Source organism: Gossypium raimondii, chromosome 6 (genome assembly GCF_025698545.1).
Source record: "Gossypium raimondii isolate GPD5lz chromosome 6, ASM2569854v1, whole genome shotgun sequence".
Taxonomy (NCBI): Eukaryota; Viridiplantae; Streptophyta; class Magnoliopsida; order Malvales; family Malvaceae; genus Gossypium; species Gossypium raimondii.
This window is the reverse complement of record NC_068570.1, coordinates 2,101,344-2,126,813: the sequence shown is the minus strand read 5'-3', so window position 1 is coordinate 2,126,813 and position 25,470 is coordinate 2,101,344. Positions and strand designations below refer to the sequence as shown.

Sequence of the window (25,470 nt, the reverse complement as noted above, 5' to 3'; positions counted from 1 at the left end):
TAAACATTTTTTTTCCAATTCAACGAAATAATTTTAATCCAATCCTTTCGGATATTATCTGAAATTTCCACATGCACTTGGACAAGTTTAGTGGTGGCCAAGAAAACCTAGAAACGTTCATTGCCTTTCACTTTAAATGAGTAGTTTAAGTGCTAAAGCAATTAAAGTTGATTGGTTTCCAATATTAAAAGTAGTAATAAATTAACAGCCAATCAAAATCTCATGTTATGCATGCACTTGATTTATGATAAAAATTGATTAATCGTAATAAAAAATATTATGGACAGATTAGATTAGAGTATTTTGCACTTTAGATATTTAAAAAATTGTACGCTCCATATTACTCTAATGGAGTCTTATGTCATGTTTAAATCCAATTAAGTAGGCATTATAACTACTAATTAAATAAGGCGATATTAGTTGATTGAGTTTTAGTTTAGTTAGTATGGGTATTATTATCAATATAGGAAGATGTAGGTTCGAGTGTATTTAAGCACATTATCCTCCAATTTATGGGTTAGGGAGGGGTTATGGGTAATTCTAAGTATTGTGTCAAAAAAAATGTATATGGGATTTTTTAAAAATACTGTTATTTCTTTTAAAATAAGAATTATTTTTTAATATTTTTAATAAAGTTGCATCATTCTTAGGGTATCAGCTCGATTTAGCCTTGAGTTTTTGTTTCCCTACTCAAAGCATAGACACCTCAAGGCTAAAACCAATCATAGACACCTTAAAGACAATACCTCCGTTCAAAAGTTCGATTGACTACTCAAACAATGATACTTCAAAAACTTCTCCACCTCAACATTATTTATTGTGAATAATGACTCCACAAACCAAATAAAAATATAGAATAATAAGACTCGAGCACAATCACCATCAATCTCCAAAGGGAAAGGATAGGAAAAAGCAATATCCAATACCCATAACCCACCAATGAGAATGCAGCAATCTTCCAAGGGTTTCTTTATACCATATTTTAAGTTTGGTTAAATATATATTTTCAAGAATTTAATTTTTTTAATTTAAAATTTTAAATTCAATGATTAATATTTTTTATTTTTATTATACGATATTAAATTTAACAAATAAATTTTAATAATATTAACAATTGAATTTGTATATTTAAATCTAAAAAATAAAAAAATTGGATAATATTTTAACATTTTAAGCTTCTAAAATAATCTAGATAAATGCACTTTCGGCATCTTGTAGTGATAGGGACTTAACTTCTTGGTTTAGTCCAAGTGTCCATTACCAATTTTATAGTATCAATAGCTCTTTTTCTAGTAATCAATGGCCCCCTAAATTAAGCTGCCTACCTTTTTTTACCAATGTTTTGGAATCATATCAGTGATGCAATCGATTAGATTATCCATTTTTTGTCCTATTATTTTATTTCATTTAAAATAAATACAGTATCAAGAAAATTAAAATATTTATAAAACCAGTTAAGTCGATTTTTTAGTTCAATTCAACTGGTTATTCATATTTTCAAGTTAATCAATTTTTTGTTTCTTCTCATATTAATACTTGACCCATTTTTGATTCGATTAACCAATCCAATCCAATTCAGACAACATTGTTTATTACACACATACATACATAATTATATACATATATATATACTAAAATTAACGTTGATAACGACAATATAGAATGATTGCAAAACAAAAAGAAAAGAAAAATAAAACACATAGATTTTACGTGGAAACCCTTTCAGGAAGAAAGTCACGGGCACAGGAGGAGAAATTCACTAATATTGAAAACTGAATCATACAAGAGGAGTTTTGACTACATTTATTTAAAGGTTGAGGAACCTTATTCTAATCAATGTCAGATATACAAAGTGTAGTTCTATACGGATTTTACATATCCTCTTATTTTGCTATTGTATTTTTCTTTAATAAGAATTCGGGTCACACAACTCTAACAATATATTATTCAATTTAAATGAATTATGAGGGGGGGTTTTTTTTGGGCATCCCACCATTACAAATCAATATTGTACTACAAAAAGAGTTAACAGGCATTAAAATGATTTGTAAGCATTACATTTATTCTTTTTAAAATGTTGGGTTGGAGGAGTGGGTTGGTATAATTGAGCACCCAGAGTCAGCTTTTTATCAAGTGTTCAACAATAAAAAAGTTGACCATTTTTCCCATTATTTATTTATTTATTTAGAAAAAAAAATTTAGTTTGAGATTCTTTTATATATAGAAATTATTTAAGTGATCTAAAATCAAGTAAAAATAAAATATTAAATAAAGAAAAAACATTTTACATAAATTAATATTACTTTAACAAATTAAAAGCCCACCATCACTATTGGATTTCCAAGTCAATAATTGAATGCTGTATTATCACACCCACAGGACTTTCCTGTTTTGATTTAGAAAATGCATAATGCATGATGTGAAATTTTTTGTACAATAATGGTGTAATGTTTTTACTAATCATAATATGAGCAAATTACTAATCATGGTTAGAGGTTTAGATATCTTAAATCTGTGCCTTCTTCTTAGGAAAGAGAAATTTTACTGTTTAGTTATATCCACATTTTCATTCTTGATTCTTAATACGAAATAAAATTTGGTCAGAATTAAGACAGATACTTTCGTGAGCGATTTTATGAAATTACACTACTAAACCAATTAACAATCTAAATTATGTAACAATTCAAATGCTTATGGTGGGAATGAAGGTCACACGATATGAATACGTGTCAAGTGGACGTCTAACAAGAATTTTAACCATCGTTCCATACAAGATTAGAGCTTTAACCAATTGACATAGTCTATATTTTTAACTAGTTCGATCCAAGTTGTTCATACAATAAATAGACATATTTACCAACTAATTCACGTATCATAAATACGCTTCATGTATATCTGAATTGACCTTTTAACGTCTAAATTAATTATTAAACTAATACAAAAACAAGGCCAACGCCATATATAACCTCAAAATTTTAGATTTGTTAGTTTGGATATGAATCGGACGTGAATGAATTGATTTAGGAAAAAATGAATTATTAGGGATGTCAGAATTATTAGTATTTAACACTCAAACTTAGGGTGAATTTGAGTGGGTGGTGCATTACCGTTTACTTACAATTAGTGCAAAAACAGTGGTGACGATGAGATCAGATACTATAACAATATTATAGCGTGAGACATAAAATGAGTTAAACACATTACGCTGCACCGGACCGTCCATCCGAACCCAGCTTAGTAAGTAATAATTATAATAGTTGAGAAAATAACATGTCGAATTTCCCATCCGGTGGCGTGATCTGTATTGATGGCATATGATTGGTGAGAGCTTGCACATGCAACCAATTGGGGGTATTGGTGGAATTGCCAAAAATAAAATGAAAAGAAAAAAGGGCATTGGAGTTTAAAGCAAGGGTACACGTGGCAATATTTGGAGAACTCAGTGTACTGAAAAGTACCTTTATCACAGTACCGAAAATCTTTGCTTTGCTGTACTTTTTCCGATCAATCTTTGAGACATATATATTGCACCTTTGATTTCTTTGATTTTTCTTTTTCATAAAATGAGATCTTTGTTAGATTTGTGTGCTTTTTTTTTTTTTAATTTCAATAAATAATAAATGTTAAATGCTTAAATTAGGGCCTAACTTTTAAGATTATTCACATAAGAACCAAATCTTGTAAAATAATTATATAAGGACTTCACATTTACAAAAGTACAAAAATAAGCCTTTGATAGTATTCGAATTTCTTTAAAAGTTTCTCAACATAATACTCTTCTGATAATATTTTTCTATCACGCTTCCTAAAATATGTGTGAAAATTATAAGTAAGGACACACTTAAAAAAAAAAGCATTCATCAACGTACAAATATATGATCACACCATTATTGTCATCAAATTTTGACTAAATACATCATCTATTTTAATAGAAGAGATTATTATTTCGGCGCTTGATTAAATTTCTTATGTCACATTTTGGGCGCTTGTTTTAAGCCATATAAGAATTGAAAAGTATATGTTTTGTTTTTGAGTAAAACTTTTTCAATTAGTCTAGCTTTATATTTTTCAATAAAACGTAAAGTTTAAGTTTTATTTAGAAATCCATTTACAACTGATAAATTTTGCTCCAAAGGGTAAATCAACTCATTTTCAAGTGTTATTTTGAAAAATAGAATTAAAATCTATTTTAGTAGTTTATTTCCAAAAAGGAGCATAGAAAAAAGAAATTCTATTTAGCAAACCTATTTCCAAGAGTAAACCTATTTTTCTTTTCTTAGGTTTATGTAGCATAACTTTAGCAAGACCTCCCCTTTTTAAAATTTTTTCGATTAGGAGAGTAACTCTTCCACAATTCATAAGTTGTCTTACCAGTTTTCTTATAAGAAATTCGATTTTGCAAGTGACGTGTAGATAATATAGCTTCTGCCCAGATATTTTCGGGAGAAATAGAACTAACAAACATTCAAATTTTCATATCCTTTAATGCCTTATTTTTCCTTTCAACTACACTATTTGATTCAAGTGGATGAGGTGAAGTTATTTCATGTATTACACCTTCCCTTTCATTGAAGTAAGCAATCAATGACTAGCTTGGTAGTAATTGATTAATTATTTCTGAAGCATTCAGAACAAAGAGTCCATGGTTACGACAACTCTTACTCATAAAAAAGTATTACTTTTACCCAAACTTTTCCTAATAGTCTAACAAAAACTAAATTAGTTCGAATATTAGAACATAAAGCACATCAATTAAGGTTAAGGTATTTCTAGATGTAAGTTTGAGCATAACTTTACATTTTTCAAGCACATTTGTAATTCATGAATCTTCAAGACAAATAGTTTCTTCTCCTTCCTACACTTGGTAGTAGGACACAAATGCATTTTAATTGCCACAAACTTGCCTTGTGACTTTGGAGTCATAATATTGACTCAAGAAATGATTGCAACAATCATGTCATTTGCTTCAATCAAATAGAGATTTAGCTTGGTAGGATAATCATTTCTCCTTTTCTGGTGTCTGCATTAATGTGCATGATGGCTTAGTTCGCCACAAATGAGTAATTTCCTTCTTCTTTTTTTCTTGAAGATAATGGTTTGTGTTCTGCGTTTGAAATCATGTTTTTCCATACCTCTTTTTGCCTCTTTTTAGTTGGTGTCCTTGATGATATGATACGAGTGATTAAGTCTATAAGAGGGAGTTGCTTGTGCTTTGTGTACTTAAATTGCTACTTGTAGTCGTTCCATGATTGTGGCAACTTTTCAATAAACAACTTAGCAACAAATTCTTCTTATAGGGTAATACTTTCAAACTTGAGGTCTTCCAACAATTTGTGGTATTCATTCATTTGCACTTTTATGTAGTTGTTGTCGGTTATCTCTCACCTATACCACTTTTGAATGACAAATTTTTGCTTCCCATCGAAGATTTAAATCCTAGAGATATTAGCGAAGGGCTTAGCCTAAAAGGCTGAACACAATAGAAGAATATATAAGGAAATAGGAATCATTTCTTGAGGCATCTATAACACCGTCCTTAACAATAATTCGCCCACAACATATTCTCTAAGATTCGACAAACACTTCTCTATCATAGAATAGAACATGGTAAGAAAAACAAGTTAGTACTCAACTAATTTGAGAGAAAATAGGAAGCAACAACTACTTGAATGAATGAAGAAGTCGTGATTCGTTCCTTTCTGCTAGTTCTTGCAAGTTAAATAACATATTATGGCTAATAAACAAATCTAAAAGACTTATCAATGTGATGTGGGGTTCTTCTGAATTACACCTGTATTTCAAACACGAAGCTATAAAATTTGAAATTATTTTTTAAAGTCATAATGAAAATTTTTAACCCTCAACTTTTATATATTTTTCTTTTAGCTTTTTTTTTCATTTTTTGAGCTAGATTTGCCCATTATCCTTTCAAAAAGAGTGAAACCACTTTTTTTTTAACAACAACACGGTCTAAAATATTAAATTTTCAACTATTTTGGTGGGATAACCCGCATGGTAGTCTACATGTACTTTATACTGACATAACACTATTTGTCTTATATGTCATGTTAACAAATGATTTAAAATTATAAAATGAAAAAAATTCAAAATTCAAAAAAAATTATAAAAGAATCATATAAATTATAAAAAAACAAATCAAACGCAAATTGCCATGTAAGTTATTTAAAATTTAACGTTTTAGTCAGTATTTTAGTTAAAAATTACAATTTGACATGTTTTTTTAGGTTGGTCGTCAAATTTAGTTAAAAAAAAAAACGGCCAGATTGATAAAGAAATATAAACGTTGAAGGATAAATTTACCATTATATCTTTTTAAAATTCAGCAAATTACTTATAAAATTTAAAACTTAAATTCAATTATCATAAATTATCCATATTTATCTCTCTATCAATTAAATTCACTATTTTCGAATCGGATTGAACTAAGAATCAGTCAATGTACTGATCCGAAATAAAGAGTTAGATAAATTAAATACTAAATAAATTAATTTTTTAAAATAATTTATTTGATTAAAGTAATCGAATGAATCAAATCAATTAAACCATTTTGAAAACATTTATTAAACTTTCAAAACCGTGGGGAGTTGTTTGATATATCATTTTCTTTTTCCCAATGAACCAGGGGGAGTTTAATTGATGATAGAGAAGGGAACCAAGGGGGGCTGCGTCTTCGGTAAAAAAAAAAAAAAAAAGAGGCGTTTATCGAATGGCGAACCTTCTACGCACGCGCTTAAAGGGACAGACCATTCGCACGTGCTCAACCCATGGCGTAAAAAGTTTTTGGTACGGTCAAAACCCTGCACGTGTCAACCCAAAACCCATTGTAAGCGTCCAGGTGTAGCGCCCTTTTGTCTTTTGCACTCCACCCTTTATATTCGCTACCATAATCACTAAATTTTTAGCCCTTCTCAAGTAACCCGAAAATTGCCTTCACATTCGGATCCGGGTCACCCGATTTCAAAAATATCCGGTGAGATTTTTGATGCAGTGACGGCGTGCTGGTTTTGGATATGGAGACAGAGAATGCAGTGAATTACAAGTTTATGGGGAGGAGCTTTAATGATTTGAGTATCAACGATGATTCTTCTGCTTTTAGTGATTGTAACAGCGACAGATCCGGTGAGTTCTCCACGGCGTCATCGCAAAGCCGGAGGTTATTTCTCGCTTGTACTAATTCTGATAACTCCGATGAATTTATACGGCAACTCGTATCGGATCTCGGCTCCTGTTCGATTGATGAGCAAAAGAACGCGGCTTTAGAGCTTAGATTGTTGGCGAAGAACAAACCGGAGAATCGAATCAAGATCGCTAAAGCCGGTGCGATCAAACCGTTGATTTCGTTAATCACATCAACCGATCCTTACCTTCAAGAAAACGGCGTGACGGCGATTTTGAATCTGTCTTTATGCGACGAGAATAAAGAACTTATAGCTTCATCTGGAGCGATTAAGCCACTGGTTAGAGCTTTGAGAACGGGAACTTCAACGTCGAAGGAAAACGCGGCTTGTGCTTTGCTTCGGTTGTCACAAGTGGAAGAAAACAAGGTTGCAATCGGACGGTCAGGAGCGATTCCACTTTTGGTTAACCTTCTCGAAAACGGTGGAATTCGCGGCAAAAAAGACGCATCAACGGCTCTGTATTCATTATGTACGGTTAAAGAGAACAAGATCAAGGCCGTTGAAGCTGGAATCATGAAACCGCTAGTGGAATTAATGGCGGATTTCGGTTCCAACATGGTTGACAAATCGGCTTTCGTTTTGAGCGTGCTGGTATCAGTACCGGAAGCCAAAACGGCATTAGTTGATGAAGGAGGGATTCCCGTTTTGGTTGAAATCATTGAAGTTGGATCACAAAGACAAAAGGAAATCGCCGCCGCAATCTTGTTGCAGATTTGTGAAGATAGTGTGGTGTACCGTACTAAGGTGGCCCGCGAAGGAGCGATTCCTCCCTTAGTCGCTTTGTCTCAGTCAGGCACCAATCGCGCCAAGCAAAAGGTAAGTTACTAGTAACGGTAATATCAACCATATATTTCTATGCTAACTTAAAATATTGGATTTCAGTTAAGAAAAATACAAATAAAATCAAATTCTATTTTATTTAATTTTTTTAAATATTAATAAGAAAAATAGAGTTACCTCAACATATTAATAAAATTAAATAAGTAATTTTAATTTTTTTAAATAGAAACCACGTCCCTCTTTCTCTCATACAATTCTTTTATCAATTAATTTGGTTCAAAAAAAATTCTTTTATCAATTAATCGTCAAAAAAAAATCTTTTATCAATAACCATTCATGTATTTTTTATTTTCTTTATTAATAATTATTAGTTTCTTTTAAAATATATTATTTTCATTTTTACTCGCATAGCGAGTGTTCATACAATTATTAATTTAAACCATAAATTATTATTATTATTATTTTCATGTACTGTTGCTAAGCTCTGAGAGAGGAAGAAAAACTCCGGTTGGTTAGTCATTGTTGGCTGACGTGGCATGGCTATTTTTGGGGGGGAAAAGTAGTCGCGGAATCACAAACGCCAGTCGCAGAAATTTCTCCTTCCATTTTGGTTAATTAAAAAAATTTAAAGAAAACCCATATAGAAACCAACAAAATGACTATGTCCACGAACGCGCCAAGTCGCAAAAGAGGCTAAACTGTCTTTTCAAATTTAAATATTTTCCAATCAGTTTGTTGAAATTTCCTTTTCTTATGTTTTCATCATGAAAGGCTACTACTGTTTTGTATTATTGTGTCGAAAATGAATAGAATTATTTCGTTGTCGTTTTATTTCTCATGATTCATTTATTAATTTGGACATTTATTTTGTACAGGCAGAGAAATTGATAGAGCTGCTCCGACAACCGAGGTCCGCCAACGCCGCTGCCAGTCCCTCAGATCTGTAAGCATAAAAATCTTTCCTTACATCACATAAATGATTGTAATTATTTAAAAAAAAAACTGAAATAGAGATTTTATGAGATAAAAAAATGTGAATAAAAAATGTAAATATCTTTATATAAAATCTATCTTGATATGAAAATGATGTGAGACTTATGAGGAGCAGATTGATTTCTGGATTTTGGTTTGTCCTTTTTCGCATACTTTATGAAGTATATATTAGTCGTTTGGGTTATACAGTATTTTATTTTATACTATATTATGTATTATATCACATCATGAATGTGTATATATCTAAAATTTTCATATTAGATTTTATCACACTTATCATAAAATTTATTCAATAATGAGTCAATTAAGTGATAATAAACTTGTATTTTAATGTTAATATTTGGATTTATGATTTATAATTCTTTATTTTAAAATGATATAAAAATAAGAAAAGAAAAATTGTCATTATAATAATATTAATTATATTTTAAAAGAGATATTTTATAACTTCATAATTGAGTTTGTGACTTAGTTAAGAGTGACACTAACTTATTTGATTTTATATATTGAATGAACTATATATTGCGGTTAAAGGTTTTGTATACAAAATTTCTTCAATTTCGGGTTCGATTCATAGATTTAGTTGTATTTTTAATTGTTTTATTTAAAATTTTAGATAAAATGTGAAAAAAACCAAGATAATATTTATTATTTCTTAAATGATGGTTTTAAGTTTTTACTAATTGATTTAATCTTCGATCAGCTCATGATATCTTAAATGTGTTTTATACTGAAATTATTTTTTTATGAAAATGTGTTAAAATTGAATAATAAAGTTTTGAAAAGCAAAATTTAATTATACTTTTATACAAATTATTTGTAATTTTAGAGTTTTAGAGAGATTAAACTACAAATTTATTATTTTAAGATATAAACATAAGATATCAAATAGTTAGATATGCTATTATTTTGTCTTTTCTTTCTTAAACTATAAGTTTAAGGAAGCATTAAAGTGGAATAAACAAATGTCATTTGTTGTCCGGAATTGTGGGTTCTTTGTTTTAGTGGTACTTTTGCTTTGTTTGGTAACATTGCATGGTCTAATTAAGTGCATATTTTATATAAAGTAATCTCTTTACTCTAATATGGTCTTATTCAATCTTTTTATTTTTATAAAATTATTAGTAGGACTGGATTTATAATATCATTCGTCGTGATCATTAATCGATCACATTATCTAGGTCATATGAAAAATTAGCAAACAACTGGGTAAACTATAATAAATTTATATGTTGCCAAAAGTTTAGAACTATTTAACAAACAACTGGGTAAACTACATCCAGTGTTACTAAACTATTCGAAAAGTTTACGTTTTGGTTATTCAACTCCAAAATGTTATAGAATGATCACTGAATTATTCGAAAGATTTTGTTTAAGTCACTAAACTATTCAAAAGTTTTTATTTAAGTCACTAGACTATTCAATAATCGGTATGATAGATCAATATTCTCTGACGAGTAGAAAATCAGAGAAGAAAGTATAAATAAATAATATTATAAAAATAATAAATCAAATTATACTAAATTAAAATAATCATGTTAGAGGGAGTATATATTATAGTTAAAATATTTGAAAGGAAATCCACGAGAAACTCGTGCATGAGGACGAAATAAGGAAGGGGGGCCCACATTCATTATTGGTGTTAACTAAAATTATTTTAACCATCTTATCCTCTTTCTACGTGTCAAAATCTCACACGATCACTAGCTTGGTCCAGTAGCTTTTTAAGTTTATCAATTTTCTTTTTCTTAAACCAAATTTGTGGAGCAGAAACAAACCAACAAAAAAAATGGTGGTGATTATTTATAAGACGAAACCTAATATCTGGTTTTATTCACTTTTTATTATTATTTCTTTTTAGAAGAGCTTTGTAATGATTTGTTGTTTTCTCTCTTTATTCGACGTTATATCACTTTCCAATTTCCGTATGGTGTATGGTTAAGCTCCAATATTATATAATATTTGGTTAATTTCAAAAAGAATTATTAACTATATATATATATATATATATATTAGATGCTTCCTTTTTTGAGTAAGAAAGTTCATATATGTGGGTAATGCTCTTTTTTCTTCTTCTTTTTTTCTACTCAAAGACATTAATTCCATTCATCTTTACTAGAACTTTTCATATTTTAGTTCATTCAGTCGGTTTGAAGTTCTGTTTAAAAAGTATGAGGGTTTGGGTAAAAATATAAACTTTAAAAATGGACTTTAGTAAAAAATAAAAAAGTCCGTTTAAAAAACAAATTGGGTCTTGGGTAAAATCTTTTTTCGCTTGGGCTTGGCCCGACTTGAATTAACAAAAAGACAAAAAAAAAATTGTTATTTTCTTGTTGTTTTCTCGTTGTTTTGCTACCATTTTACTATTTTGTTATTATTGTTTGGATATTGTATAACTATTGTTTTATTGTTAATGTTGTTACTATTTTGGAGGTATTGGATATTAATATGTTTTATATAAAATTTAAATATTTTATTGAAATAATATATTAACTAAAATTTATTATTTTTATTTCACTTAGGTATAGAACTAATTTTACTAAATCTTGAGACACGAAGGTATTGAAATAATATAGAGAATTTACTTTAATAAAGAGTATACTTTGTACTTTATAATTGTTGCTGTTATAGATGAAAAGTTGTTATACAGTGTAAAAATAATACATAAAAAGTTAGGTTGTTATAGAGGGTTATTGTTATACAGAGGATTGACAATTATTGATTGGGGTTCGACTACTTTAGCTTTGAGTCATTTTGAGTTCGAGTTATTCAAGTTTGCCTTAAGTTATGATCTGGTTATAATTGCTTCATAGCCATTTTTTATCTAGATAATTTTAGTTTGGATTATTTTCATGTCGAATTCAGTTTCAAATTATTATCAAATTGAATTTAAATTATTGATATTTTATAATCAAATCGTGCAGTATCGAGATGTTATCAAAATCTTCAAAAATCAGAATTCAAACCTATTATTATCATCCTCTTCTCCTATGCAGAAAAATAGTCAAGTTTTAAATTCAAAATTGCTAAAACTATTTAGCCCTACTCCAATGAGTAGTTTGGGTACCATACTTTGCATGTAGACCTTTGTAATATGATGAAAAAGTGTACATCTTCCATTACAATAATCTCTAATCCTTATGCATATGAGTTTGGGTTTTTTCACATATATATCTTAAATTATCTCTCACTAATTAAAGAAGATATTACAACCTAATCCAGATCTGCAACCTCCACCAAGAGTCTTTAACAATGTCCACTCTTAAATATTTTTTAATCCTTAAATAAGGTAATCAAAAGGATTTAATGTTGTGATTAGAAAAGCATGTTGTTGGTGATCAACAACTTTTTTTTTTCTTTCATTTGCTTAATCCCACACTACTCCACATTAGAGAAATTCAGAAAATGAATGAGGATTGCTTTGGGTTATTCTCTAGGCTACTTTTGGATGGGTGGTGATTGTGGTGCGGTGAAATCTTTTATTTCACAGCTACAATAATTAATCTCATAAACACCGTTGTTTTTAACTTTACAGTCCATCAAAAAGTACCCGTACTTTTTGACAATTTTTATATATTCTTTTTGTTTTGTTTAAAAAGGCTAGACTAGGAAGTCTATGCTCTTGCGATTTGGAGTGGTAAATGGTATGATCTCTCTCTAATAGAACTCTTTAAGATTTGAATCCCGTTCTAAAGTTGACCCAAAATTCGACCCACTCCCATTGAGCTAACCATCATGGGTATGTTTATAGTTATTTTGAATCAAATAATCATGGATTAACAAACCAACCATTGGATTTTAATATAATATCTCAAACACAATTCTATTTTTTTTTTAACTTAGAGGTTCTAATTTGTTTTATTTTTCATTACTAATATATGAAAAAAACACAATTTGGTTTAGACATTAAATACATAATTTAGGGGTGAAGTAAAAAATTGTTTATAATATTTATGTTAAAATAATCTTCTTTAAGGATTAAAATGTAATTAATTATTCCATTTAATTAAAGGTTAAAATATTTTAATTGAATGTTTTTAATTTTTGAAGGGCTAAAAGTAATTTTACCATGTTGTTAAGGATGGCCAAAATCCTTGTTTACACCAATGTAAAAAGTAATTTTACATGAAACCCTTCCCATAAAAAATATAATTACAAGATTCATTTACCAAAAAAGAGAAAATATTGGTTAAATTGTTTAACAAATTAGCACTAAAAAAGGCACGAGCTATACCCATGTTAACATAATTTAGCAATTTTATATCAAAAATTAATTTTAACTGATAAACCCTAATTTTTATTTAGCTTACAACAAATAATATAGAATTAGGGAGAGATTTTCATAGATGTAAAATTAAATTGGTTTTGCACTTGTTTCGTAAAATTTTATACGATTAATATCTTAACAGTTCAATCGTGATATCATTCATATCATTCATGCATGAATAGTTAAAAATCAACTGTTAAACATATATTCATATAAACAATATTTTAGACCAATATGATAGAAATATCGGATTGATTAAAAATTTACTTGCATGACAAGTGCGAATATCTTGATAAATTCAACAATTTGGATTGTTACAGATCAATCATATAAAAAAGTTGCAAAAGGAAGTAAAATAGAAATGCTTTACACTAATGTAAATAGACCCTCCTTGATATTAACTATTTAAAAGGTATATAAAATTAGATTAATGTATAATTTATGTATCATTATATTAAATTATTTAACTATTGTTTATTATATTTAAAATTTTAAAATATTTTATGTAGCATTAATTTTGTAAATAATTTATATTAATTACATAAAAGGTATTTAAAATTTATATTTCATGTATCATTATATTAAATTATTTAAATATCATAAAACTTAACTAGTTTTTTTACTTTCCACTATTGTTGATACAAGGTATCAACATGGGACGAGAAGGTGGTGGTGTAAGTAAGGCATGTTCACCCTTGTTGGGCAGAGAACCAAAAAAGTAGGAGAATGAAAAGGAGAGGGATGAGAGCTCAGCCTCTTAGGGTTCGTTGGGAAAGAAGAGGAACCCCCTTCTATGTTGTATCTTGGGGTATTAATGGGTAAGCGGTGGTTCTCGAGTGGTCTCCTCTTGAGGAAAACACACTCGTTAATAATGGGTGACCTATCAGAGGGTCCAATCGGATGGTTAAGGATGGATGATTCCTCTCATGTGTGATACGAAGCATACGGGTGGTTGGTCACTAAGTAATCATCTAAACGATATAAGGTGGAGGGCCACCCGTGGGTGCCTCTCTAATCGCTTCTCATGTTGCTACGCGTCCAAGTCGGAAAAGTGGTATAACAATTATCATGTTAAAAAAGGTCATTTTAACCTTCAATTGCAATTTTTGGCAACATTGCCGAACTTTTAAAATTATTAAACCATATTTTTCACAACACTTTTTCTAATAACAATTTAAAAAGCACTTTTCAACTACAACGCCGACGAAAAACTAACCTAATTGTTAAAGTAGATAATGACATGGCTTAAAATACTTTTGTAAAAAATTATCAGTACTATTTTTTAAGTAATACAAATTTTAAACAATTTTATCTTGAAAGAAAACCTTATTTATAAAATAACGAAATCGAAAACTAAATAAAACCGAATTATCATTAACTATCTAAAAATTAAAAAAAAATCGAATCAAATCGGATCGAATCCAACCAAATTCGATCTCTACCTTTCAATGTTGATGTCTCAAATATCCGTTCAAATGCCAAATTAGTTCCACAAAATATCTTCTGGGCTGTGGTGGAATTTTGTTGCTATCACGGCCCATGAGGCCGCCACGTAGTTATACAAAAGCCTTTCAACAAATATTTACATTTTATAATTATTATTTTCTATTTGATTTTTTCGACTAAATTCGAATAAATAATTTAATTTTTCAAATTTTGAGTAGAGTTAAATTTTACAATCCAAATAATTTGAATAACATATTAGTATTTTAATCCCTGAAAATTCCAATATTTCATAATATTTTTAAAATTTTCTAAGATGGTGAATTTGAGGACCTAAACAAGTAAATTACCAATTTAAGTTTATTATATTAAACTATCTTTTTTTCCTCTTGTTTTGCTATGAAATAGTTTTTAAATATATATAGTTTTAATTTTATGTGCTATGACATGGAATTAATTATATTGTAACAATATTTTAATTTGAAATGTTTATATTTTAATTTAACTTTGAACAATTTCACTCGATTAAACTCGATTCAAATTTCATTTAACTCAAATTGTTTCGAAAAAAATTCACGGTACATCCATTATAAATTATGTTTATACAAATATTTGCATATTCTTATAGTTATATCTAGGGTTAATGCATTGTTTAGGGCTTTAATTTGTTAATTGTTTCTATACCGAGGTATGAATTTTTTTCTCTAAGTTAGTCTCTGGATTTGGTAATCGCCCCCACATTAGGACTTGAATTTTTTTTATCCAAGTTAGTCCCTGAACTTGACAATTGCTCTCATATTTGGATCTGAACTTATTTTGGTCAAACTTTTTTTAAGGAAATAGCATGGATTAACTTGGATAAAAAGAAGTTCAAGCCCTAATATAGGATTAATTGTCAAGTTTAGGGGCTAATTTGGACAAAAAAAATCAAACTCTAATGTGAGAACAATTGCCAAGTTCAAGGATTAAGTTAGACAAAAGAAAAATTAAAACCCCAACGTGAAAACAATTATCAAGTTCAAGTTCCAAATAATACATTAACCCTTATATTTAAATGAGAGAAAATATAATAAAATGTTAAAAAATTAGGCACGTGACAATTTTTTAAAAATACTTGTAAAATAAAAAACACTTGAATTTATATAATATTATTAACAGTTATGAAAATAAAGAAAATAAATAGAAACATACTTCAAATTTCAAGATTAAATTAAAGGAAAAAACTAGAAATAGTAGATTTTTGTATCAAAAGTCGAATTATATTTTACTTTATTTGTTAAAAATAGATAAATTAGTCTTATATATTAGATCAAAAATAAATTGATTCATCTGTTAAAATTTCAATTATTTTACTACTAAAATTTAGTATTTACTTATTAAAATGAGACATTCGTAATATATTACATGTGTAATTATTTAATTATTCTATTAACAACATAATTTTTAATAATAAAATAAATAACTTTTTAATTTTGATCTAATATATCGAGACAATTCGTAATATAGTCCTATTCTTATAGCGAAAAGCATCCTCTCGTCACGTCACAATCACGTGGGGGTATTCTTATCCTAATCCTATGGGAGGAAAAAATATCATGATAAAATAATAATATTTAAAAAATCCGAAGGACCTTAACGTCCACAAATTTACGTATATATAAAAAAAATACAAATTTATGATTTATTATTACCATAATAATAAAAGCTAGAAATTTTATATATTTTCTATATATTATCTAAAATATAAAGTTGATTGTACCGATTTATTACTGGAATGATACACATCAATCAAAACAATCAAACCCGATGCGAATTTGACTATACTCAATTCAACTAAAATATAATCTAAATGACTCAAACTTAAAACTACTTAAACACAAAATCACAATAACTTAAAATGAGATAAAATTGAAAAATTCAAATGGGTTAATTAGTAAATTGACCCTTAAAATTTACATTTATCCTCAATTGATATCTCTTTTTTTTTTCTTTTTTTTTCATTTTAAGAGAAAATTAGGAGAAAATTAAGAAATTAGATTTTATTTTTCAACATAGATATTACGTTCCAAGATAAAAATCCGACCCATTGGGTCCCATTGGCATTGTTAAAGTAAAAAAAACACTAGAAAACTCACCGCGGAAGGGCTCGCCGAAGCACTTGAGCAAGCAACACCGGCGCAGTCAAGTGCGGTAAATGGCCTTCTGTTCTCAAAATCTCCACCGTGGTTCGTCCCCCAAGACGGGTCTTTAAATACTCCGCCACCGATGCCGGAACCGACACATCTTTCGCCGTCTGGATCACGCAACACGGCACTCTCACTTTCCCGAGTTCCCCTCTCAGATCACTGTTGAATATCGTCCTTGAAACGAACAATGATATGTCCGGTCTCATGTTGAAAAGTGTCCGGCTGAACTCTCGAACCGCTGTCGGCACATCGGCCCCCACCAACACTGGGGCAAACCCGTTGACCCAAGCTTCGTAGTTGGCTTCCATTGCTGAAAATACTTCCTCAATCTCGCCTAGCTCGAACCCTCCGTGGTAATTTTCGTCATTGAGAAACCTGGAAACCATAAATTTCATTTCGGTAACTCTAATTTTAGTCCTTGTGTTGTGCTAAAACTTTAAATTTAGTCTTTTTGATTTAATTCAATCCTTTATTATTAGGTCTAATTTTAGTCCTGAAATTTTGAAAATTTAAATTTTAACATATTTCACCGGTGAACCACAAAGGCCAATTTTTTTCTTCCGTTTTACCTGGGAGAAGCGCCGATGAGGATGAGTTTGGAGAAGAGTTGAGGGCAGCGAATGGAAGCCAAGATACCGATCATGGCGGAGACGGAGTGGCCGACGTAAGCGCAACGGTGAACGCCGAGAGCTTTAAGAATATTAAGCAAATCGTCGACGAAAGCATCGAGAGTGTCGTACCTAGTGGAATCGAAGTAATCGGGGTTGACGCTGCCGGCACAAACGAGGTCGTATAGGATTACACGATAATTAGGTGTGAAAAATGGGAGAATCCGTTGCCAAACCGATTGGTCCGTACCGAAACCGTGAGCCAAGACAAGGATTCTGTCGCCGGAGCCGACAACTCGCACGTTCAAAGCTTCTAAAAGGGTGTTTGCCATGTTTATTGGGGGGGGGGGGTTGGGGTTGTGTAGGGTTTGTTTGATTGTTTTTTACTGGTTTAGACATTTATTTATATTGGTTTTTGCCATTGGTGGAAGGGTTAATGACTTTGATAGTGATGGTGGTCTTATCTGATATAAGTGTATTGATGGGGCATGCCATACAACTCAAATGTTTTGTTTGGTGAAGTTGTTTTTGGTAGGTTTTTTCTTAATTTTGGTTTTTTTAATCAAATTGAGTTTGAATGAATTTGGGTTTGCGAATTTTGGGTAGAGTTTGGAAGTTGAAGTTCATTGTACAATATCTGGTTGTTAGTATCGTATCGATGAATATATTAATAAAATTATATTTTAGTGTACCGTTTTAAATTTATCGGTTAAATTGTTTTTATAGTTTGATTTCTAGTTATAACCTCAATTACATAGCCATAACTATATTTATATGAAATTCATAATTAAACTCAATTTTAAAACTAATAATTGGATTTAATGCTTAATCTAATAATTACTTCATTTTGAAATGTAATAGTGAAAATTGGTTAAGTTACAATTATAAAAATTAGTTTTTTTCTAACAAAATCAAAAGATAAATTACATCAAACCAATTGCTTAAAAATAACATTCGTTTTGTCTTATTGTAAGACCTCTAAGATTTCATTAAGAGCCATATCAAAAACCTGTAAACTTGACTTCCACATTAGACTAAGTTTAGCCGACCAATCTGTAATTATGTTGTGTTCTCTAGGTACATATATGATCCGCCATTGTGCTTCAGATCTCATAACTCACTGGACCATTCTAACCACAATGATACCTAAATCCTCCAATCTAATATCACTCAAAGCCTGAACCATATCAGGATTATTAGTCTGAATTGTGGCCCGTCTATACCTTTTATTTAACAGAACGAGAAACACATCCAGGATACCCTATATTTCAGCCTCAAAATGCGTACATTTACCCTAATAACGATTAAATCCCAAAATCTAATTTCCAAGCTGATCCTACAACACACCTCCAATAGAAGCATTTCATGTAGCTTTGGCCACTACGCCATAAATGAATAAATGGACCTACGTACCATCAGCATGAGAGTTATATCCTAAACTAAGAGTATTATTCTTGTGACCACTGTGATGTAATTCAAATTATTGAGCCCAACTAATAGAGACTTCAACAATTTCAATTGCTGACCAAGTAACATTTTGAAAGATGAAAGGATTTCTATTCTTCCAGATACGCCAAGCGATTAATCCAAAAAGACACGACCATGTAATGCCACGATCTTGCAACCTTATATGACAACAAAGGTTATAAGATAACCAAACCTGAAAAGTATCAGAAAAGAACCTTTGTTGATGCTCCATTGGAATCACATGCATCCACACTTCCTTTGCTACCAGACAATCTCGGAGCACATGAATACTATCTTCAATTCCATACCCACATATAGGACAAGAACAGTTATATCCAATCCCCCGTCATGTACGCTTTGAATTCGTTAGAAGTCTTTGCTTAGATGCCAACCAAAGGAAAAATCTCACTCTTTGTGAACCCTAGTACTTCCATGAATTCTTCCAAAATTATTCTCAAGATTCCACGTTCCTTCTTTTAAAGACCATTATGCACTACGTACTGAAAAGAAACCTAAAGCCAAATGAGCCCAAATCACCCTATCCGACCTCGAATCAGGATGAGAAAGAGGGAGGCTAACAATACGATTAATCACTTCTTCAGACAACCATATACGAAACAGATCCAAATTCCAAGTACTATCAAACTTGACCAAATCCCTTAGAGTGCAATCCAAATCAAGAATAGCATAGTAGGGAATTTGCGAAATTAAATGACCAATATCTGGGATCCATGAATCTTTTCAACAACGAATATTAGCATAATTTCCAATGGACCAAGCTAAGTTGGTATAGGTTGGTGATGCATTGGTATATTTACTCTTGATTAAAACGAATTGAAATACGACAAAATAGCTTAAACATATTGATTTTGACGAAGATGAAACTTAAGTTGTTTGATATTGGTTTAAGATAGAAAAAATATATACCAACCTATAAAACTATTATTGATACAATATAAACGACCATGGTTTCATCACTTGACTTTTTTTTTTTTAGAGTTCTTGTATGTTCCAGGTTAAGTGACTAAATGTAACATCCTGATTTCTAGTGGTGTCGGAAACAGTGGTTCGAGACCACCAAATCCAATGAGTAAGCTCGTAAATTTTAATATTTAGTATGTATGAGTCAAATGTGGTTTTAGAAAGATTTTTTGAATTAGTAATTTGTGTTTTATAAGAATTTATTAGGTCAAGTGGTTTAGAAAATGAGGTATCGAGACCTCGATTCTATAAATTGAGTCATAAATATTTTATAAATATTTATAGAGTGTCATTAAGGTATTATTAAAGTTTTGTTAGAAAAATTTAACATTTTGATAGTTAATTAATTAAAAGGACTAAATTGAAAAAGGTATAAAACTTGCTACTTAAAAGAAATAGTTGTTAAATGGATTAAATGGTAAATAGGAGGACTTAAAGAGTAAATAATCCAAAATGAAATGGCTAAGGCGGCATTAGTAGTGAAAATAATAATAAAAATAGTCATTTAATGGCAAAATAGTAAATAAAGCAAAATTAAAACTACAAATTGAAATTTTAAAGGTTTCTAGACAAATTCTTCTTCAATTCTCAGCCAAAAACAAAAATAGGAGAGCTCCTTAAGCTGATTTTATATTTTTACTTTAATTGAGTTTAATTCTTGCCATTTTCTTGCCATTTTATGTTTTTGAGACTTTTACAATTAGGTCCACCTAAGTCTTGCTTTAGTTTTTTATTTTATTGAAAATTTTGGAAGTTACCATTGATGAATATAGGATGTTTTAGATGAATAAACATGGATTTAGAGCTTTAATTATGTTATATGATGATTGTATAAAGTGATTTTGTTAAATGTTGATTTTAGGACTAAATTGTGAAAAGTTAAAGTATTAGGGTTAGGTATTAAATTTATGTTTTATCAAGGGCTGTATGATATCCTATAATATTTAAATAAATTATTAATTGAGAAAAACTAGTTCATTTGATAGATTAACTAGTTAAGGGATTAAATTGCAAAAGTTGTAAAATTTTGAGGTAATTGTGTAAATTTTAAAATTGAAGGGTATTAATTATGAAATGAATTGGAACTGAAATATATGCTAATGTATGAGTAATTTTATATTTTAGATCAAGAACCCGTAGATACTCGTGAAAAAGGAAAATTAGTAGAATAGTTATTGAACTTCTGCAAATATTACAATTTAATCCAGGTAAGTTCGTATGGTTAAATTTTAACATATTAATATATATATTAAATTGATGAATGGTATTATGTATTTGTTCATGTCTATTGTTGAAAGTGAAATTTTGTTAAAGTTATGAATTTAAATTGAATGTTCGAAACGATTGGAACGCTGGATTTGAGTATATTCGGCACTCGATGAATTGAAAACATTGGAGGAAAATGTGGCAAATTACCCAAGTAAACAAAGGTTCAGCATTTGTTGCGAACTTTTGTGTTTCTTTCTATTTAGCTCTCACGAGCTTCTGTTTAACTCATATGAGTTTCGTTCAGCTCTAATGTGCTTCTGTTTAACCCTTATGGGTTTCCGTTCAGCTTTTACGAGCTTCCGTTCAACCCTTATGGGTTTCTGTTTAGCTCTCATGAGGTTCTATTAAGCCTTCGGGCTTCTGAAAACGATGTACTCTTATCCATAAGTCGTTCATTGATTTGGGAAAACTTGGTAAGTGAATATGTAATTGAAATTGAAAAACATATTGTTTGTTATTGGTATTGATAAAAAATAAGTGTATTCATTGATTGAAGTTGTGATTGGCAGGGAGTTTACATTGAATGAATTTATTTAATTGATGTGTTATTGTAGGTTTGGTAAGATTTATGTTTAACCCATCAAACTTACTAAGCTTCATTAAGCTTACTCGAGTTGTTTAATATCTTTGTAGATTTTTAAGAGGTTGGAATATCGGATCAGCGCATCAAGTCACACTATCCATCTTATTCCGGTAGTTTTTGAAACGTTCAATATGGTTTATATGGCATGTATAGGGTTTGTGTGGATTTAATCAAAGTTTGTCTTGTGTAAATTTTAATAATTATAATTTTGCTTATATATATGTTGGGTTGGAAATGAGATATATTGGTGATGTTGATGTGAATGATATAGGTTTATTGTATTCAATTTGTGGTTAACTTTAGTAGACTAGTTAGATGGATTAAATAGTTAAGTTTAGGTATTTGGGTATATATATATGATGTTATGTTTAAAAAAACATGATTTTGGCTTGTTTTGATTGCTGGTTTGGGATTTATTGATGTGTTAAAATATTGTGTCTAGGTTGAAATCAAAATGGGTGAGAAATGTGGCCTTGAAATGGCTATTTTCGTCCACATGGGCAGAGACACGAGCGTGTGTCTCAGCTGTGTGTGACACATGGCCTAGCACATGGGCGTGTGGTTTGGCCGTGTGTCCCCTGCATTTTTAAAATTGAGAAACAGAATGCTCAAAATATTCACATGGCCTGGCCACACGGGTGTGTGTTCCTTGCACATTAGAAAAATTTTAAAGTTTTACGAAAAATTCTCTGAGTTTTTGGTTTAGTCCCGATTTGTTTCTAATGTGTATTTTGGGGCTCAGGGCTCATACAAGGGAAAATATGAATGATTTATGATTAGTTTTTGATATGTAGGTTAAATGATACGAAATGTTCGTATTTGATCTAAAAAAGTCTAGTAATGCTCCGTAACCCTATTTAAGCGACGGATAAGGGTTAAGGGTGTTACACTAGATGGGTAGCCTTAAAAGTAGTTCAAAAGAGTAAAAGGGTTTCCTTAAATCAAGCGAGTCACTTGTTCATTTCAATATTATTTTTATTCAACATGATTTTCATTGATTTATAATTACATTGAAAATATAAATCAAATAAAGTTGAACAAACACTTGACAAAAGTCAAGTTACACTAAAAACATATTTGGACCAAGCATAAGATGTTGGAGAAAATGTTATTGTCACAAATACAAGCCATATCACGATTGTCAAAGGCACATAATCAAATGCCAACCACAAGGACTAAGAACACGAATTGGTGTGTTGTAACCATTTTTGACAATCTTGTCATTCTCGAAGCTTACTCTAAAGTTTTAGAATGCATTGAATCCTTTTAGTCAAACATAGACAAAACGAGTGAGTTTGTAACAACCTGATTTTCAGTGGTACCAAAAAAGGCAGTTTCAAAACCATTTTTTTGTTCAATTTTATCTATTAATTGCTTAATTAAGGTACATGGACTAAATTGTAAAAGTCTTATCGTTATAGGTTTTAATTGGCCAAAGATATAAGGACTTAAATTGCAATTAGCTAAAAGCTAAAAATAGTAAATTAACCACTTTTCAATAGGATTTAGTGGCTTATGATGACATCTCTTACTTATGTTAATTAAGATTAGTTTAAAGTTAATTAAAGCATGATTAGTTTAAATTAATTAAGTTAATTATCCCTAATCTAACTATATAAGTTAAAATAAGGTAAAAATATCATTTTTCATTCATCTTTTTCTTCTTGTCAAATGTAAAAGAAAGAAAACCCTTTCTGAAGGTGTCAGTGGCACGAGCATTGACGAAAACTCGACAATAGGAGGAGAAAAGAGCAATAAGGAACAAGAGTAGAGGTATTTTGAGGAGATGGGAAAAAGGAGTTGTAGTTGGTGAGAAGATGACAATGGCATTGGCATCGACGACAACTCGACGGTAATAGGAGAAAATGAGAGAAAAAAAACGAGAGAAAGAAAATGAAAAATGAGAAGAAAAGGGGAGAAGAAGGTGGTCGTTAATCAACCCTAAGACTGACTGACAGTAGGTCAAAATAATGAAAAAAGACAAAAAAAAGTTGCTATTTAAGTTTTTAAGGGTTTTAACCATCAAAAGAGAATAGAAATGTCCATTTGGAGAGAAAAACAAAATCGATGAAATTTGTGAATAATAACGCAAAATACAACCACTACATATTAAAGAGTGAATGTGCATTCGTAGTTCCACTTCAACCGATAAATAGTTCAATGGGATAGTTTTTGTACCATTTGTTCTAGGATTGTACCAAAAACTTATCCGCATTCAATAGTGAGAAGTAGTGGTGTTTATGGGTTGGGTTGGACTTATGTATGATATCAATATTATATATAGTTGCTTAAACTTGGTCTAATAAAAAATATGAGTCTCAACTACTGTCCAAGTTTGCTCATATTTTTAAATGACAAACTCAATCTTATTTAGACCCATTGTTATTTTTTATTCTTAAATTATAATTATTTTTATTTAATATTTAGTAATTATATATGTATACATAATTTACTGCCATTACATATATGTTCTTTTATTAAATTTCTAAACATAAACATTTTAACATATATATTTTTAAAACTTACATCATAATATAATGTATCTATTTTTTATATAATAAAAAACAACATATTATGAACTTGAAAACGGGTCAAATCATGTTGAATTTGGACTTGGATATTAAAGCTCGAGTTCAGGGGCATAGTTGAGGGGCAGGCAAGAGGCTAGGCCCCTTCAAAATTTAAAGACCATTGTTATTTACTTACTATTTAGGCAATTAAATATGCTTATTTTATGAGTTAGCCCCTGAAGTATACCCATTTTCCCATTTTGGTATCGAAACTCTTTTTTTCCCAATTTGGTACCCAAAGTATCAATTTCTATCTATTTTTGCTTTATTTTGTAACAAACGTTAAAATAAATTGTTAGGCAACTTTGGCCAATGAAAAATGCCACATGACAATTAGGTTTATTTAAAATAAAAACACTAAATTAAAATTAAAATTAAAATTAGAAAATTATAATATTAAGTTATCTCCTGCATGCCTATAAATTCAACCTAAAATGAAGTATATTTTTGAAATGTTTTAATAATATCTATCAATCTATGTGTTTTAGACCTCCAATTATAGAGGTGACAATATAAGGAAGAAGAATCATTAGATTAATTTAACACCAAATATAATTCAAAATTCAGCTTGAATATAACATCAAATATAATATGAATCTGTTGTATGATAAAATTATGAATCTGTTGAAATATATATAATAAGAATCCGTACTAAAAAGTTCTTAATACACAATCTCGGTAAAATGAGTTTTTCAGTTTCACTCAATTTTGGAATTGAGTAAATTGATCTTTCTAAAAACACTTAAGTAATTTAGTCTTTGTCAATTTCGAAAGTGAATAACTAAGGACAATTAATCACGGCGGTAATGTCTTCCATTAATTGTACATAATTTTGATTGATATAATAACAAATTTAGCCTTCTACGTTTATATATTTTTTCATTTTGACCTTAATTTTACAAAATTAAACAAATTCAGCCTCAACACATTTACAAAAATATTGCGGGATAAATTTGTTAAATTGGGACCAAATTGACAGAATGTGTAAACTTTGAGGGCTAAATTTGTTATTATACCAATCAAAATCATGTACAATTGATGAAAAACATTAACGTTGTAAGTAATTGCCTTTAGTTTCTCATGTTCGAAATTGACAAGAGTTAAATTGCTGTGAATAGAGACCA

General features: G+C 29.8%; 2 protein-coding genes across 2 annotated transcripts; one reads left to right on the top strand and one right to left on the bottom strand.

Moving 5' to 3' along the window:
- Positions 1-6,889: 6,889 nt before the first annotated feature.
- Positions 6,890-9,100, top strand: LOC105774085 (U-box domain-containing protein 4). Its single transcript, XM_012596427.2, has 2 exons — positions 6,890-8,015; positions 8,855-9,100. The coding sequence occupies exons 1-2, from the start codon at positions 7,032-7,034 to the stop codon at positions 8,924-8,926; spliced, it is 1,056 nt and encodes a 351-aa protein (XP_012451881.1). The 5' UTR covers positions 6,890-7,031; the 3' UTR covers positions 8,927-9,100.
- Positions 9,101-16,706: 7,606 nt separating this feature from the next.
- LOC105774144 (strigolactone esterase D14) lies at positions 16,707-17,842 on the bottom strand. Its single transcript, XM_012596520.2, has 2 exons — positions 17,438-17,842; positions 16,707-17,243 (listed from the first exon to the last, which is right to left on the bottom strand). Exons 1-2 carry the CDS (start codon positions 17,806-17,808, stop codon positions 16,814-16,816), a joined length of 801 nt encoding a protein of 266 aa, XP_012451974.1. The 5' UTR covers positions 17,809-17,842; the 3' UTR covers positions 16,707-16,813.
- Positions 17,843-25,470: the final 7,628 nt, after the last annotated feature.

What these genes read in the sequence shown, in the direction of transcription:
- LOC105774085 (XM_012596427.2), top strand. Translation starts at nt 7,032, where the DNA reads ATGGAGACAGAGAATGCAGTGAATTACAAGTTTATGGGGAGGAGCTTT. An exon ending in CCAATCGCGCCAAGCAAAAG is followed by an intron (nt 8,016 to 8,854) that starts GTAAGTTACTAG and finishes TATTTTGTACAG; the next exon opens with GCAGAGAAATTGATAGAGCT.
- LOC105774144 (XM_012596520.2), bottom strand. Translation starts at nt 17,808, where the DNA reads ATGGCAAACACCCTTTTAGAAGCTTTGAACGTGCGAGTTGTCGGCTCC. An exon ending in CTCATCGGCGCTTCTCCCAG is followed by an intron (nt 17,244 to 17,437) that starts GTAAAACGGAAG and finishes TATGGTTTCCAG; the next exon opens with GTTTCTCAATGACGAAAATT.